The 14,635-nt window shown below is 37.8% G+C and overlaps 2 protein-coding genes across 2 annotated transcripts; both read right to left on the reverse strand.

Moving 5' to 3' along the window:
* Positions 1-1,166: 1,166 nt before the first annotated feature.
* Positions 1,167-14,012, reverse strand: LOC145934569 (uncharacterized). The gene is made up of 9 exons (XM_083035129.1): positions 13,889-14,012; positions 12,023-12,130; positions 11,248-11,439; positions 7,542-7,826; positions 7,328-7,463; positions 7,097-7,216; positions 6,679-6,782; positions 4,038-4,496; positions 1,167-3,569 (listed from the first exon to the last, which is right to left on the reverse strand). The coding sequence occupies exons 3-9, from the start codon at positions 11,248-11,250 to the stop codon at positions 1,992-1,994; spliced, it is 2,685 nt and encodes an 894-aa protein (XP_082891255.1). The 5' UTR covers positions 11,251-11,439; positions 12,023-12,130; positions 13,889-14,012; the 3' UTR covers positions 1,167-1,991.
* LOC145934580 (basic helix-loop-helix transcription factor scleraxis) lies at positions 13,723-14,498 on the reverse strand. The gene is made up of 2 exons (XM_083035152.1): positions 14,422-14,498; positions 13,723-14,120 (listed from the first exon to the last, which is right to left on the reverse strand). The coding sequence occupies exons 1-2, from the start codon at positions 14,496-14,498 to the stop codon at positions 13,874-13,876; spliced, it is 324 nt and encodes a 107-aa protein (XP_082891278.1). The 3' UTR covers positions 13,723-13,873.
* Positions 14,499-14,635: the final 137 nt, after the last annotated feature.

Raw genomic sequence — 14,635 nt, forward strand, 5'->3', positions numbered from 1 at the left:
CATTATCATTATGCGACTTTGTTGCTGTATCTTTTTCAACGTTTGTTCTTTCACATTACAGAGTTCTTCAAATCTACTACTGTTACAGTATCATACTCTCACACTTCCGAATTCGCTGGGCTATAGTTGGGCTTATTAGCATCACGTATGCCCATAAATCAATAAATAAATAGAGGAACAACAATTCTTCAAACATCTCTTTTTTTCTTATAACAACATTAGAGGCTCTCGGAACGTAACGCAACAAATGTTCAACAATACAATTATGAAAACAAATAGAAGGCACTCTTGCTTTTTCAATAAATTAATTTCTTTGTGTTAACAGTGTTCGCTCGGATATTATCTCTACGCCTTCTTCTAGGCTCTTGTCTGTCGCTCTTGTTCATCTTTCTATCTACGTACCGATACAGATGTCTTACCGAAATCTTCAGGTAATGTATATATGCGCCGCAAAAAACATTTACATATGACGGCGCCGAAACTCTCTAATCTGTCTTTCTCTATCTCTCTATCTCTCTCTCTCTCTCTCTCTCTCTCTCTCTCTCTCTCTCTCTCTCTCTCTCTCAAATGGACAATCATAACTACGTGAGATACGAGATAACAAATTTGTTTCACATTTACAGGTAAAAGAAATCCACCTTTGTAACAATTAGGTAGAATATTATTTAATAACCTTTTTAATATTATAATAATTTAATTATTGTTATTTGCTTGGAAGCTCACAGCCGACACATTTTTTTTTAATTCATTATTATTATTTCTCTCTTCTTTTAATATCTTACCTTATTTTCATTTGGGTACGGGGCGTTTCGTCTTCTCGTACTTGTATGGGTCGCGGTTTTTCTTTTTTTTTTCTCCCGGTATTTAACAGCTACAACATGTACAACGTTTAGCACGGGATAATATGTCAACGAAAAGAACAACGAATCCGGTTTACATCAGCTCGCTCTACGTTTGAAAAAGAACGCGAGATGAAATATATATTCACGGTTACTCTAACGAGAGAAAAAAAATTATAAGTACGGGTACATCCCCCGCATTTTTCGGGGTAAATAATAAAAAAAAATAAAAATAAAATTAATGGAGATGTGGCAGTGCCTTGAGCAACCGTTTTTATGAAATCAACCCTATCTCGCCCTCCTGTTACCCCTTTTGCTTTGTTTTCCTTTTATTTTTTTTTTTTTTGTTTTTGAACACATGACAAATCGCTCATCTTTTTGTACGATAACAATGTTATTTCTTTTTTTTTTTCCTTGATTCTATCTTTTGCTAACTAATCTAGCCTTGCTCGCGGAGATTCATGGTTTGTCGAGCCTATCACGCATATAACATCGGATACTGTAATAGTATAATATATAATATATATATATATATTATATAACGTAGATATATGTAAATGACATATCTATATGTGTATGTGTTGTGTGTGTATGTGTATGTTCTTAAGAGATAAAAGTTTTCTTTTCATTAATTCTCTGCTACACACTTCCTGTCGGATATTCATTCAAGTTTTTTTTTTTACACATATTCCTCGCTCTTTCTTTCCTGTCACAGTTAACAATTAATAATCTATCGTATCCTGTTTTCCCTATACATGGCTGTATAGATCGCGTTCGCAGAGCTTTCGTCGGAATTACGCTCAACCGATCAGCAAGCTATTGAACTCGAGAAGATTTCGTTTCTACATCGAATGTCTAATTATTTTAACATGTCGAGTCTGAGATCACCAGAGAAATCATACCGTAGCGTGTATGTGTATATATATGTATGTATGTGTATATTGCATGTCTTGATTCTTTTACTGTGTTTCTTTTTTTTTTCCACAGTTTGCAGCCATCATATTTTAGGTCGCGCGTGGCTTCTTTCTCCCTTTAGACTCTTATAAGATATACATATATTTTTATATATACTCTCGATAAGAAGACAACAAAACGGATGCAGAGAACAAAAGAAAAAGAAAGGGCGCGGGGGATGAATGGAAATTCAAGCATCTACAGAGTCAGCGCCTGCATCTGATGGCACGTATCGCTCAACTGATTCTGATCACCAGCCCCCGGATGGCCGCTCGCCCGCGGTGTACCGGGTGGCGTAATCGGTAGCCTACCAGGGCCGTCGCCGGCGCCTCCCAAATTATCATCGACGAGCTTGCTCGTCACCGTCGTCGCCGCGGTCTGCATTATACCGTTCACCTTGTACTTGGCACTTTGTCGCAGCATCGTCGTCTGCGATGAACCGGTAGCGTTCGAATACTTGTCGGACGACCTTCGATTAGCCAACGTCTGACCCACGGAATACCGGCTGCTGCGTTGACTGTTGTTGGTAGACTGTTGTTGCTGCTGCGACGAAGGCATGGAAGATGGCTGATAACGATTCTGGACCGGAGCGTAAAACTGGACCTGGGGGGTGGGTGGTGAGAGAGTTGGAAGGGGCTGTGTCATGGGTGAGTACGGGGCTGGTGGTGGGCTCGCCGGGTTCTCCTGAGCGTCCTTGGACGCATCCGCGTTTGCCCGCTCGGCTGGAGACAGGCGAGAGGACAAGGTTGTCGTCGTCGTCGACGTCGTTGACGTGACGACGACGACGACGGCACTGTCCGTCTTAGAAGCATCGTTGTTGTTAGGTCGACCATTGTTGTCGCTTCCAATGTGCAGATCCAATCGGGCGGGGCCTCCTCTATAGTTGTTGTTATTCGAAATGTAATTTCTACGACCCGTAGAACCGTAACCACCGTTGCCCATCGATCTGTTGTTGATCTCGTAGTACTGATCGTCACCGTAGTTCCTCGCGCGTCCATTCGTCGAGTACTCATAGCCGTGAACGGCGTTGCTCGACTTGTGCGAGCCACCGTAATTGGACGCCGTAGCGTGATTAAACTTGTGCGCGGCCTGGCTCGAGCCGTAGCCGCCGTTGCCGGACCTGAGGATCGCCGACGAGCCCACGTTCGATCCAGCCGTCCTCCTATTGTACTGAACTGGTAATCGCGACGACGACATCGCTATCGTCGAATACTTGTGTGAGTAACCGTCCGCCCCCGCGTTTCCGCTACACCTTCCGTTGTTGTACGACTGCGAACCACCCTGTGCGTTCTGCGATTTGGGGCCGTGTGTATTCAGCGGATAGCCGTGACCTCCCTGACCGCGAAAATTGTTATTACCATTCTGACCGCCCGTATACTTATTGCCGCCGCAGTCTCTGGAATTGTAACCGTGTGTCTTTGTGTTGATGTCGTAGCCGGATTGACGCGGCGAGGCCGAGAACGGTGTCGGCAGGAGGCTAGCCGTGCCGGATGATGATGCGTTGTGATGCGTATAGGGCGGCGGTGCGTGTGCGTGAGAAATGTATACGGCCGGGTGATAGAGGATGCGACAATGCATCGGACTGGCGGCACAGTCCTCGCTATCGTTCTGCGGTGCGGTGTGTATCGCGATAGGATGATAATTAGCGTGGTAACGACCGGACACGGGGAATTTGACGGGTATTATGGGCACCAGAGGTGTTGCCGGTGAGCCTGAAGAGGCCTGTTGCGTTTCACCGTGCGGTTGCTCCGAGTGGCTCGGCGTCGGACGTGAATCCTACGATTTTATTTCACATAGAATAATGCCTGTCTGAATTCAATACGCTGCGTGGTAAAAAAAGAAATACGTTTTCGGCAACGACGAATGTATTATATGTATACGGCGATAGAGACCTCTCCTATCAGAGCCCGATTCCTCATTTCTTTACCGTTCATTTAACGCTGTTTGTCGCACTTAATCGTTCACCATAATTCCAATCTTCTCGAGCAGTAAAAACGAATAAATCTTCATAGTTAAACATAACATCGACATTGTGTCCATTTATAGCAACTACCAACATGTGTGTACTATTATTGTATCGAGTAAATAATAAATATATGTAATTGCAATAACGATACTACTTTCATGAAAATTTGGAAGTAACGTCAAAGAGATTCATCCGGGTTTATCCCAAATACAACTGTTAAACACGTGTAAGCCGAAAAAAATTCCGATGATACATATAGAAAAAGATATAGAATTTACCTCTTGCGGAACAGCCTGACTGTCAGACGTGGAGGTTTGCTGGCACGATGTAGCGTCCGTAGCGTACAGCAATAGCTGCTGCTCGGTCAATCCCATAGGCGCGTGCGGCGGCGGCGGCAGCGCGTGGTGCGGACCAGCTGCAAAAGGAGTATAGTACAGATGATCCACTTGCGCTTGGGGAGGAGGCGGACCCGCTGGTACAGGTGGATGATGATGCGGGGGCGGTGCGCCAGGTGCGTAAAAGTGCGTCGGATGCGGAGGTGGGAGAGGCGGCGGTGGACCCGTCAGCGGACTGGTCGCTCCTGTACCGTTATTACCGTTGCTGCCGGAACTATTGCCATTACCACCACCACCACCACCACCACCGTTGCTCGTATTGCTCGGCGAACCGCCGGTAGTAGCGTACAAGTACTGAGGCGCCCCGGCGGCGGCCGCCGCTCCTGCGTAGTACGGTTCGTACTGTAGACAAAACAAGCAGAGACAGGTTTAAATATCCGCTCGCTCTTGAACGCTCTGAATACTGATGCAAATATGTTTGTCGTATTTATGGCAGCTATTTCCGTAAACATTAGTCATTCTTCATTGCACTTGATTCTCTAATCGAGAGTAAAAAGTTTTACTCTATTTGAATGTATTAAATTACGTTCTCTTAAAATTTTGACGAGTAAATTATAGAAGAGCATCGTAATTACAACGTACTGCTTCATTATTTCTATTTTAATCGATTATAAATATAAATAATAACTATGTGATAAATTAATAATGGAAAATAAGCAACATATACAGCATTTGTGGCTGAAATATTTAGGATCTTGAGTTACGTTTAATATTAATCCATATTATTCATATAAAAATACATAGATATGTATATTCATATGTATATATTCACATAGAATAAATATGTATTAAACGGGAAATATATTATCTATATGTAAAAGAAATATTAAAAAATGGCATTCTTATATTAAAACGTTAATCGATGTTTCTCTACTTTTATTTACTTATTAAAGATGGAAATAGAAAGATGAAATTGATTAAATTAATTAATGGTTACGGAAATAGCCTTATTGTTTTGATGAAAATAAACAAGTCTATAAACATAACTGTATGAAAGTCACAAGCGAAGCTGTACACTTCAATTCATGTATATTTCCACAATGACCTGCCATTTCCTAGATCATTCCAAGTTAGGAAAAAGATGTGTGTATAAGAAACAAGTCAAACAATCGGGGATTACATTAATGATGAAGCGTTAATTATTACGTAGCGTAACTTAGCATAATTATTTATCGATATAAATATTTTTTTTACTGTCCTCATACTGTACTTCATAGAAAAGAAGATATTTAGATTAAGCCATTCAAAATCCACATTGCGTGCATGCCTATACATTGTTATATGCACAATATATATTTTCGATAATTTACAGAAAGTGATCTTCGGTATATTTTATATTCGCTCTATTTTTCCAAGTGTCCAAAGAACTTGGCTCGAAACTAAGCCTATTATAAGATAATATTACAAAATATCGTTTCAATAAAGCGTCTTACAAACGTGAAAAGATCGTGTGCTACTTGAAGATTTGTCGATGAATTAAATGCGACTCAGAAGTCAAAAAGTAAAACAAACTACAAAAGGAAAAATGAAGCAGACAATCATGCTGAACAAGTACAATAAGTACATAATCGGTAAGCACATCTTAACATCTCTGTTATCACATTTAATCGTGATTTATTAAAAAATAATTATGCATTAATAAAAATTGAAACAAGTGAAGAAAACGATAGAGAAGAAAGAGAATGAAGGAACCATATCCAATAGATCTACGATATATTTAAGCACAAATTATTAAAATTGATCGATTATTTATTTTTCATGCCCGTTACTGCTTATAAACACATAAATTTTTATTTTAAATGATTGTAAATACGATTATCATTTATTATGTTATTAATAATTAATATCATTACCACACTATCAGTCTCATTAGAATTGTATCATTATTAATGATGCATTTACGTTCACTATCATCATTATCTTTCATTATGTTGATTATTCTATTGTGTATTTATTGTAATTAATCAGATTGTGTATTATTTACCTTTCTTTTTTTTTATGCATATTTTATCTCAATTATTTCACGATTATAATAAACTTATAAACTGTCGAAAATTAGCAAAAATGCTCTGACATCGAATCGTGAATATAAGTTACAAGTCGTGAGACAATAAAGGCGATGAACGAACATGCATCGATAGGCCGTGCATCAAGAGATTGGTAAAAAGAAAAAAAAGTGAAATGCTCAAGAAATGACGAGCGACATGCTAATCGTTTTGCCATAGACCTTATACCTTTAGACCTCAATACTGTATAGCGTCGAGAAGGACGTAAGTAGGCATTTGCTGAGGGTTGGGTAGAAACGCCGGTGGTATGGCTTCTCCCATCAGACCGTTTGTCTGTCAAACCGTAACCGATATACACCATTTAATAAAGATACAGACAAAGACGGTCAGGATCTTATGCTAGGATCTATCTATATGTTTACACGGTGAGAGAAAACCCAGGAACATCTAAACTTGGAGAGTGAAAGAGGAGAGTACGAAAAAAACGATCGGAAAGCGATCGGTATTATTTTACATACCGTCATAGGCGAATACTGATATTGCTGCGGCATGTATAGCGACGGGGCCGGACATGGATACATCACAGGAGCGAATGTTTGATGGTTGGTGGCAGCTTGAGGACCTGGGAAAAAATAAAAATTAATAAATTTAACTCGCCAATTATCTAATCAACGACTAACGTGGCTGCATCTTGATTAAACTAAGATTGTGTACATTTGCATTTACTAGAGAAATTCATCTTACGATAATATATGTAACGTACACACGTATTATCTACATTTATTTCTACTTTTTATAGATACATAATTTATCAAAAATTTGATTAAATATGCTAGTAGAAAATACATATCAGAATAATAATCTCTATTTATTCTGTTACGATAAATTTTACGTTGACTGTACGTGATACGTATATAACATTTGAGTAATGCTTACCAAACACTCCTGTGGCTTGATAAATCGTTCCTGGATCCGTAGGTGGAGCGATAGAAGTCGCCGGTGCGGGAGCTGCCGTATTATAGAACGTCATACCATTCTGATAAGCGAGACCCATACCTATACAATGGAACAGAGGAAAGAGAGAGAGAAACGATTAGAAATGCGATCTTCGCAGTCTTCACCGAGCATATTATGTATGTGTATAATACATGTGCAATTGTAACGTACCGTTCGCATAATAGTAAGTACTTGTAGGCACAGAAGGAGGCGAACCGGTACTACCGTCGAAGGATCTAGAGAAGGGCTGCTTCTTGATCGCGGGCGCTATGTTAAGCTTTCTTTCTCTCAAAACGATGCATTCGGCCTGGAGTAAAAAAAAAGCAAAGATTAGGATATTTGAATCGTGTCAATTGTCGATCAAGGAGGGCGATTAATTACGAACCTCCTGTTGAAGCCGCTTGGCTTCTTCCTCCGTTTCGAAGGTGACGAAGCCGTAACCCTTTGACACGCCTGCACGGTCTGAGATAATTTTCGTGGCCTTGACGTTGCCGTAGGCCGAGAAGAGCTGTGCGAGCTCCGCTTCGCTGGTGCTCGCCGAGATGCCACCTACGAAAATACGATTCGGTACCAACGTACCGTATTTCGGCGCAGCCATCGTAAGACTCGCGGCCGAGGCAGGGCTAGAGGCAGGACTAGACCCCTCCGTACCACCGGTCGAAGCCGAACTCTATACAACAATCAAATCAATTCCATTTTTTATTCGTCATATTGCATAGGGCGACAATTTTCTTTTTCTCTTTCTCTCTCTCTCGCGATTCCTCGACAAAGAAAAACATTAAAAATCTTAATCATCGCCCGATTTTACATGATTCGATAGTATCTGGCACGCTCGAGACCGCAATACGATCGCTTTTGACTGAAATGGGGAAACCTGTGTGAAAATAAAAAAAAGTTAAAAAATTAATTAAAATTAGTTGTAAAACAAGTGGAAGAAAAAATTTGCATTCTCGGGAAATGCACGTTAATTTTGATGCATGATTTAATTCATTATTAATACATATTCACTTAATTATTGATTCTGATGCAGAGCTTTTCGTTCTAGTCAAAAATATGTTTCAATAATAATTTTCTTTTCTCGAAATGCAAATCGATAACAGATTTATTCGCGTATTGATGAACATAAAGATAACAATAAAAATGAAAGAAAAGAAAATTTGCAAAATACAAATACGAATGACATCGACATCTCTTGATTCGACACAATGTTTCGACTTTTTCCTTCCCCTATATTCGTACATTGTCATTACAATAAATTCTATAAAACGCCGACACAGTCGCGATATCGTCATAGAAATATTCGAAAACGCGTCGCCGATGATTTGTATATATGTATATACATAAACACCGATCGTTAATTAAAAGTATCATCGTCGACTGAGACTTACGAATCAAGAATGTGGAGAATTACGGAGAAACATGTACAGAGCGATGACCGAAAGTTTATATTTCATGTTTCTCGGAAGCGTAGATATTTCACCTTTGGAATCAATCAAATGCGCAGAAAACTTAAATGCTCTACTAAAGTACCATATATCTATTCATGTGTGGAATTTATAGAGCATAAATTTATATCGTATTATATAAACACAGAGTAAGTCGACTAAGAGACTATTATGTTTATTTAGCGACAAAATAATGAATTGCAATAAATTTACATATAGTGGAAATGTTCGATGAGTTTATTATAACTGTTTATTAATAACTTTTTGTAGCAAAAAGATTAAAGATCTCGACTTATTTATTTGTTACGCAAAACATCGTCTATAATTTTTTCGTTAAGCTTTTTTTCTTTATCTCACAGAGATTTGTGTGTTGTATATAATAATTTCTTCACATATAATGAATCCAATGCCAGAAAATATTGCCAAAATCATTGTCTATATATTCTCGATCTGCCCGGAAAATATTTATTGACACACACACACACATAATATAATTTTCACATTTTTGTCTTGTTCTCATAGCATTTCTCTCTTAGTTAAATATCTTTGAACCGAATTTAATCAAGTTTAATTTTTTATTTCATGATAAAATTCAAGATGTAAGATGGTGCAAAATGTGTACAGAAGCCACGTGAGATGTCTCAATAAATTTCGATTGATTCACTGACTTCAATTCAAAGGTTTAAAAATGCATCTGAAGAAGAATGAAAGAAAATATAAAAAATACAAGCGTAATAATAAATTGTTAAATTTCACTGATATTTATAGAATACGATAATGCTCAAATGATGAAACTAGAATAAAAAGAGAGAGAAATGAAAAAGCTGTTGTGTCCCACATAAAAAAACATAGAAATTATTATTAAATCGCATAATGCAACATTGAAATGCAAATAAGACCGCATAAGAATTTATTGGAATAATCATTTAAAGAAATCATAAAAAAGCAATTATTCGCTTTTCTTAGTTCTTATTTATTTACTCCAATAAAGTAATAAGAGTTATTAAACGATATCTATATTTGGTATCATGTTTTTTTTCTATCATTATCACTATACTAATACAGATACTACTTGATAGGTATTTTTTCTCATTTATTTCAAATATTATATATTATATAGCATTAATCACTTGCTATTTTTATTTTTGTCATCCTATACACGCCTGACATTACCTAACTTCCATGAGAAATACACCGAGAAGAAAATCTTAATTCAAAAATAGTATAATCGAAGAAAATAAAATAAAATTAATAAAAATAAAAATAAAAATAAAAATAAAAATAAAAATAAATTGTTTTCTAAGATACTTGCGAATCTTTTAATTCAACCAGGTATATGCAACGAATACAAATTAATATAAATCTATATGTACATATACTATATATATATCATACACTATCGAACATTTCCCTCGCTCAACGAACTCCGGCGAAGGTTACCCCAGATTTCTATTGGAGACGGGAATAAAAGAGGATCACGCGAGAAGTCGATTCGAGTGACAGAGATTTCGCGGAGGATTAGGCGTAAATGCGTGCAGCTGCGTGATCGGCATTCGGAGCGCGAGGAAAAGCGCGAGACGAAGCGCTACTACACGGAATATTGACTAGTAGTAGCGGAGTCGGAGACGCGAGACACGTCGACACATTCTAGTAGTTGACGCGAATTTTACGCGAAAGCACGCGACGCGGGTGTACGAACATGTGTGAGGAAAGAGAGGAACGGGGAGAGGGAGAGGGGCGGGCTACCCCATCACCCCCCCCCACTCACTCTCTCTCGATAGGCGCGATGACAGCTAAAAGGCCTAAAAGCGCAAACAAACAAACAACCAACCAACCGATCAAACAAGCGAGCAACATGCATTGTCTCGAACGTGTCGTCTGAGCGAGAGAGAACGAGAACGATTACCTCTCTCTCGAGGTTCCACATCGCCGCGGGGGATCCGCGAAAATGATCCCTATTGTTTACACTCGCGACGATCGCGAAATGTACATACGCGCGTCCATTTTTCTCGCGTATCTACGACGTCTAAAATTTGACAGATTCGCCGTAGAGCGAGACAGACACATGTGCGAGATATTCATCTCTCTTTTCCCATCCCTCGCGACAACGAAGATCTTCCGGGAGGTCCGGAAGAAACGAGGACAGACGAGGATCGTATGGAGAAGCGCGAGAAGGCCGCTTCCCCGTAGGCTATATAGTACATACATATATTCGCTCTATAACCGCGCGTTACGGAAGATCGTCAGGCGAGATCGCCTCCGAGAAAACGAGAGGGGAAGGGGGAGGGGGGAAGAAGAGAAGAGAAAAGAGAAGAGAAGAGAGAGATACTTGGCGCGAACGACACTTTCGAACGTGGGGTGTCTCGACAGATCGAGTGTCGCTTGTGGTCGTCGACGTCGACGACGACTCTCGCGATCGTCGTCCGCTCTATGATTCGTACAGGTTAAAAAATAAAATAGGATTCCGCGAAGGAAAAAAGAAACGTCGGCGTGTACGAGAAATGCCGACGACGACGACGTTGCACGACACGCGGAACAAGAAAAACACATCGTCGCCCCCGATAAATATCTAGACTCTTTTTCTCTCTCCCTCGCTCTCCCTCTCTCTCTCTCGCACTTTCGAGGGTGTTAACGTTGGACACTCACCATCTTTCGACGGATTCGGATGCGCAGGAGGATCGGTTGGCGACTGTCCCGGCGGCTCGATGGTACCCTGGCCTCGCGCGAGGTCACCTGGACACCCAGGGACTGCCAAGGACCGTTGCACCGACCACTTCAGCAGCACTTCCAGCCTCCGGCGGAGAAGCTGCCGTCCCGTCTCGCGTAAACCTCCAAACACTATGGAGATGGAGAGACAACTCTTACAAGATGGCGGCGGATGACGCAGCGCCGCGTAGCGTCGACTCAAGGAACTAATAAGACTGCGCGTGCGCGACTATTATCGAAGGAGGGTAAAGTCAATCGCGCCGCGCCGCGCCGCGTCGTACATCGTCCCCTTGTGTATGATACTAAAATGGCGGCGCGACATTAGACATATAAAACGTATAGATCTGAAGAAAATCAAAACATATATTAAACACAGATGAAAATTTGTCTCGATTGAATTAATATTGTCTAATGTTACTTTTTTACCCTCCTACTATATTGCATAATATATTATTGCAATAAGAAATGACTTATGATTATTCGATCTTTCGCTCTTTTGGAAAATTTTATTGGTTATTTAATCGTTTTTTTTTTTACCACATATGTATATTACTGCGTCCTTGGTAGAGATGAATAATATCGTTATATTACGTACAAATATGTAGATGTTTTGCGTCCGTAATTGTCTCCTCAACATAATAAAAAATAAATTAATAAAATAAATATTTTTATTCATCGAAAAGCAAATCATAAAAATAACTTACGTTCAACACACCTTATGAATGTGAATCTTCACTAATATTTACGACGTTACACCTCGATTCGCCTCCTATATTGAATGAAATTCGAGGATATCTGATTTTCGGTGGATGATCCCACGTTGCTATTGATATCCAGTCGCCGATTCGATGTGCAAGCGAAGAAATTTGAATATAATAGAACACTAAAATAATAGAACACTACGAACGACGAAACGTGCACAAAAAACGAGAACTGAAAACTAAAATGAACTACTACTACTCAATGCATTGTCCTTGTTTCTCGACAAATTTTAACTTCCGATATCAAAGAAACTATCGTATATCGCGCGTTATTGATGGAATGTACTATATATTACAGGAAAGGCTGATAAAATTCAATGGTAAAATTATTTTTCATGAAGGAAGGCGCGTTGATTGTTAAAGAATGCGAGTTATTATGTTATGTACGATTATAGACATTGCATTGACTCACGTTGTCGACGGGCGCAGTAAAACTGACGGGCGCAAAAGTGACATTCAAGCGTTTTGACAACACACGTAAAGGAAAATACAGAAAAAATATAAAAAAAGCGATAGCTTCAAGTTTTTCCTTCTGTAATATTATTTTAATTGTACAGATAAAAAATAATTGTAGAATATAAAATAATACGAAATAAATTTAATTTAAAGTAACGATCTCTTTAATTTTCTACGAAACTTGAAGCGATTTGGTGTAGTGTTTCACCGACAATTAATTCGTATAAAAATTATAATTTTAAAAAATTCAGATATATTAATTTTAAAATTACTACATCTTTCTTTATAGCAAAATTGTAATGATTACTTTTCTTATATTCAGAAATTTTCAATGTTATTTGTAAAATTAGATATATATGTATAAAAATCTCTGAGAGAAAGAAATACTTGAATCACATTATATTCCATAAAATCAAAATATCATCAAAAAATTTGTATTAGTAATTACATACAATACGTAATTAATATAATTCCTAATAAAGTTAATATATAATTCTTTTTATAATATACGCTACAAAGAAATAGGTAATATTTACAACAAATATACAAATATTATATAGTTGACTTTTAGATTTTAAATATCATTTATATCTAAATTGAAACACGTTGCATTCGTTGGCATAAAGATGCACGGCGTTTCCTCATTATTTGGATAATCCGAAATTACTTGCGAAACATTAAAACTCTAAAAATTCGAAATAGAAAGACAAAAATTTAATAAAATCGCATTATTGATCGCATAAATTAATGAACATATTAAATAGAACAAAAAAGACGTAAAAATCGCACTTAACAAATCTATGGACATAAACAATTTTTATAAAAATTATTAAAAATTCACAAAATTGAAATTAATCACATTTTTTCATAAGTTATATATAATTTGTATCACACATAAGTTATGAAAAAAATGCATATGTTTAATTACAATTTTGTGAATGTTTATCATTAAAGTAGGTAATTATAAATTTATATACATATATAATTTTATAAATTTCTATATATATAATCTTTATATATATATATAATATATATATATATATATATTTTATATATAATTATTATATATATAAAAATATATATATATATATAATTATTATATATATATATATATATATATATATTTTACATTTATATATATATAAAAAAATATATATATATATATATATATTACATTTACATATTTTTCTCTTTTTGTATTGAAAAGAAAAGTATTCCACACACACTCACACACACACACACACACACACACACACACACACACACACACACACACCCACAACCACACAATATCATCTGTACAATATAAAATAGAGGATACTACGTCTTAACGTAGTTTTGTTAAAGTACTAATTACAACTTACATATTTTTTATGCATTGCCAAGCAAAAAGTGCAAACTTGCGGCCTGGTCGAACAAACGCCGCTATTTTCTACGAGACGTGAGCAGGGTTGATCTATGGCACCCGCGATGAGTATAGCATCCAAATGGCTAATGTAGCTGCTGGCCAACCTCAAGGTCTCTATTTTCGATAACTTCCGGTCAGCCGGCTCGGTCGGAATCAGAGTTCTCAGGACGCTGAAAGCCGTGTTGACGCTGCACAATGAAGATCGTATTCTTTCAATTTTGTATCCCACATCATGTGTGTTATATCCTCTATATATGTAATCTTCATCACACTATTTACGTTAAATGGAAGAGGAATTTGAAGATAAATTTCATCCGAAAGACATTTTGCACACGAAAATATAAAATCTTCTAATCTAAATCCTTCATCTTCGCGCAATGAATAATCAATGCTTTCCATTCTTCCTTAAACGTTTGGCTTATATATATCATTAAGCATATATCTCGTTCCACGAGATTAAAAAATTTGCGAATGCAAAATGCTTTTCACCTATAAGTGCGATCCCTTTCTCGAGCGTTTGCTTGATATCGCTGCTTCATTGGCTCTTCTTTTCTACGCGCTGCCATGCTGTGGACACGACTTCAGAATAGACTGTTCACGAAAACGCTGTCTTCATCAATGAACGACTGATCCACAGTCTCTTTCCTTTCCTCCGGAATATGAAATTTCCTCATCTCTAGTGTGTCACGCACGCTTACATCCC

Source organism: Prenolepis imparis, unplaced genomic scaffold, assembly GCF_030444845.1.
Source record: "Prenolepis imparis isolate NDT839.2.m4 unplaced genomic scaffold, iyPreImpa1.0 SCAF_3, whole genome shotgun sequence".
Taxonomy (NCBI): domain Eukaryota; kingdom Metazoa; phylum Arthropoda; class Insecta; order Hymenoptera; family Formicidae; genus Prenolepis; species Prenolepis imparis.

Coding starts and splice junctions, on each gene's coding strand:
- LOC145934569 (XM_083035129.1), bottom strand. Junction 7,217..7,327: donor TACTTACTATTATGCGAACG/GTACGTTACAAT, acceptor TCCATTGTATAG/GTATGGGTCTCGCTTATCAG. Junction 3,570..4,037: donor GTCAGGCTGTTCCGCAAGAG/GTAAATTCTATA, acceptor ATAAAATCGTAG/GATTCACGTCCGACGCCGAG.
- LOC145934580 (XM_083035152.1), bottom strand. CDS start 14,498: ATGGCAGCGCGTAGAAAAGAAGAGCCAATGAAGCAGCGATATCAAGCA. Junction 14,121..14,421: donor GAAAGGGATCGCACTTATAG/GTGAAAAGCATT, acceptor TTCATTGTGCAG/CGTCAACACGGCTTTCAGCG.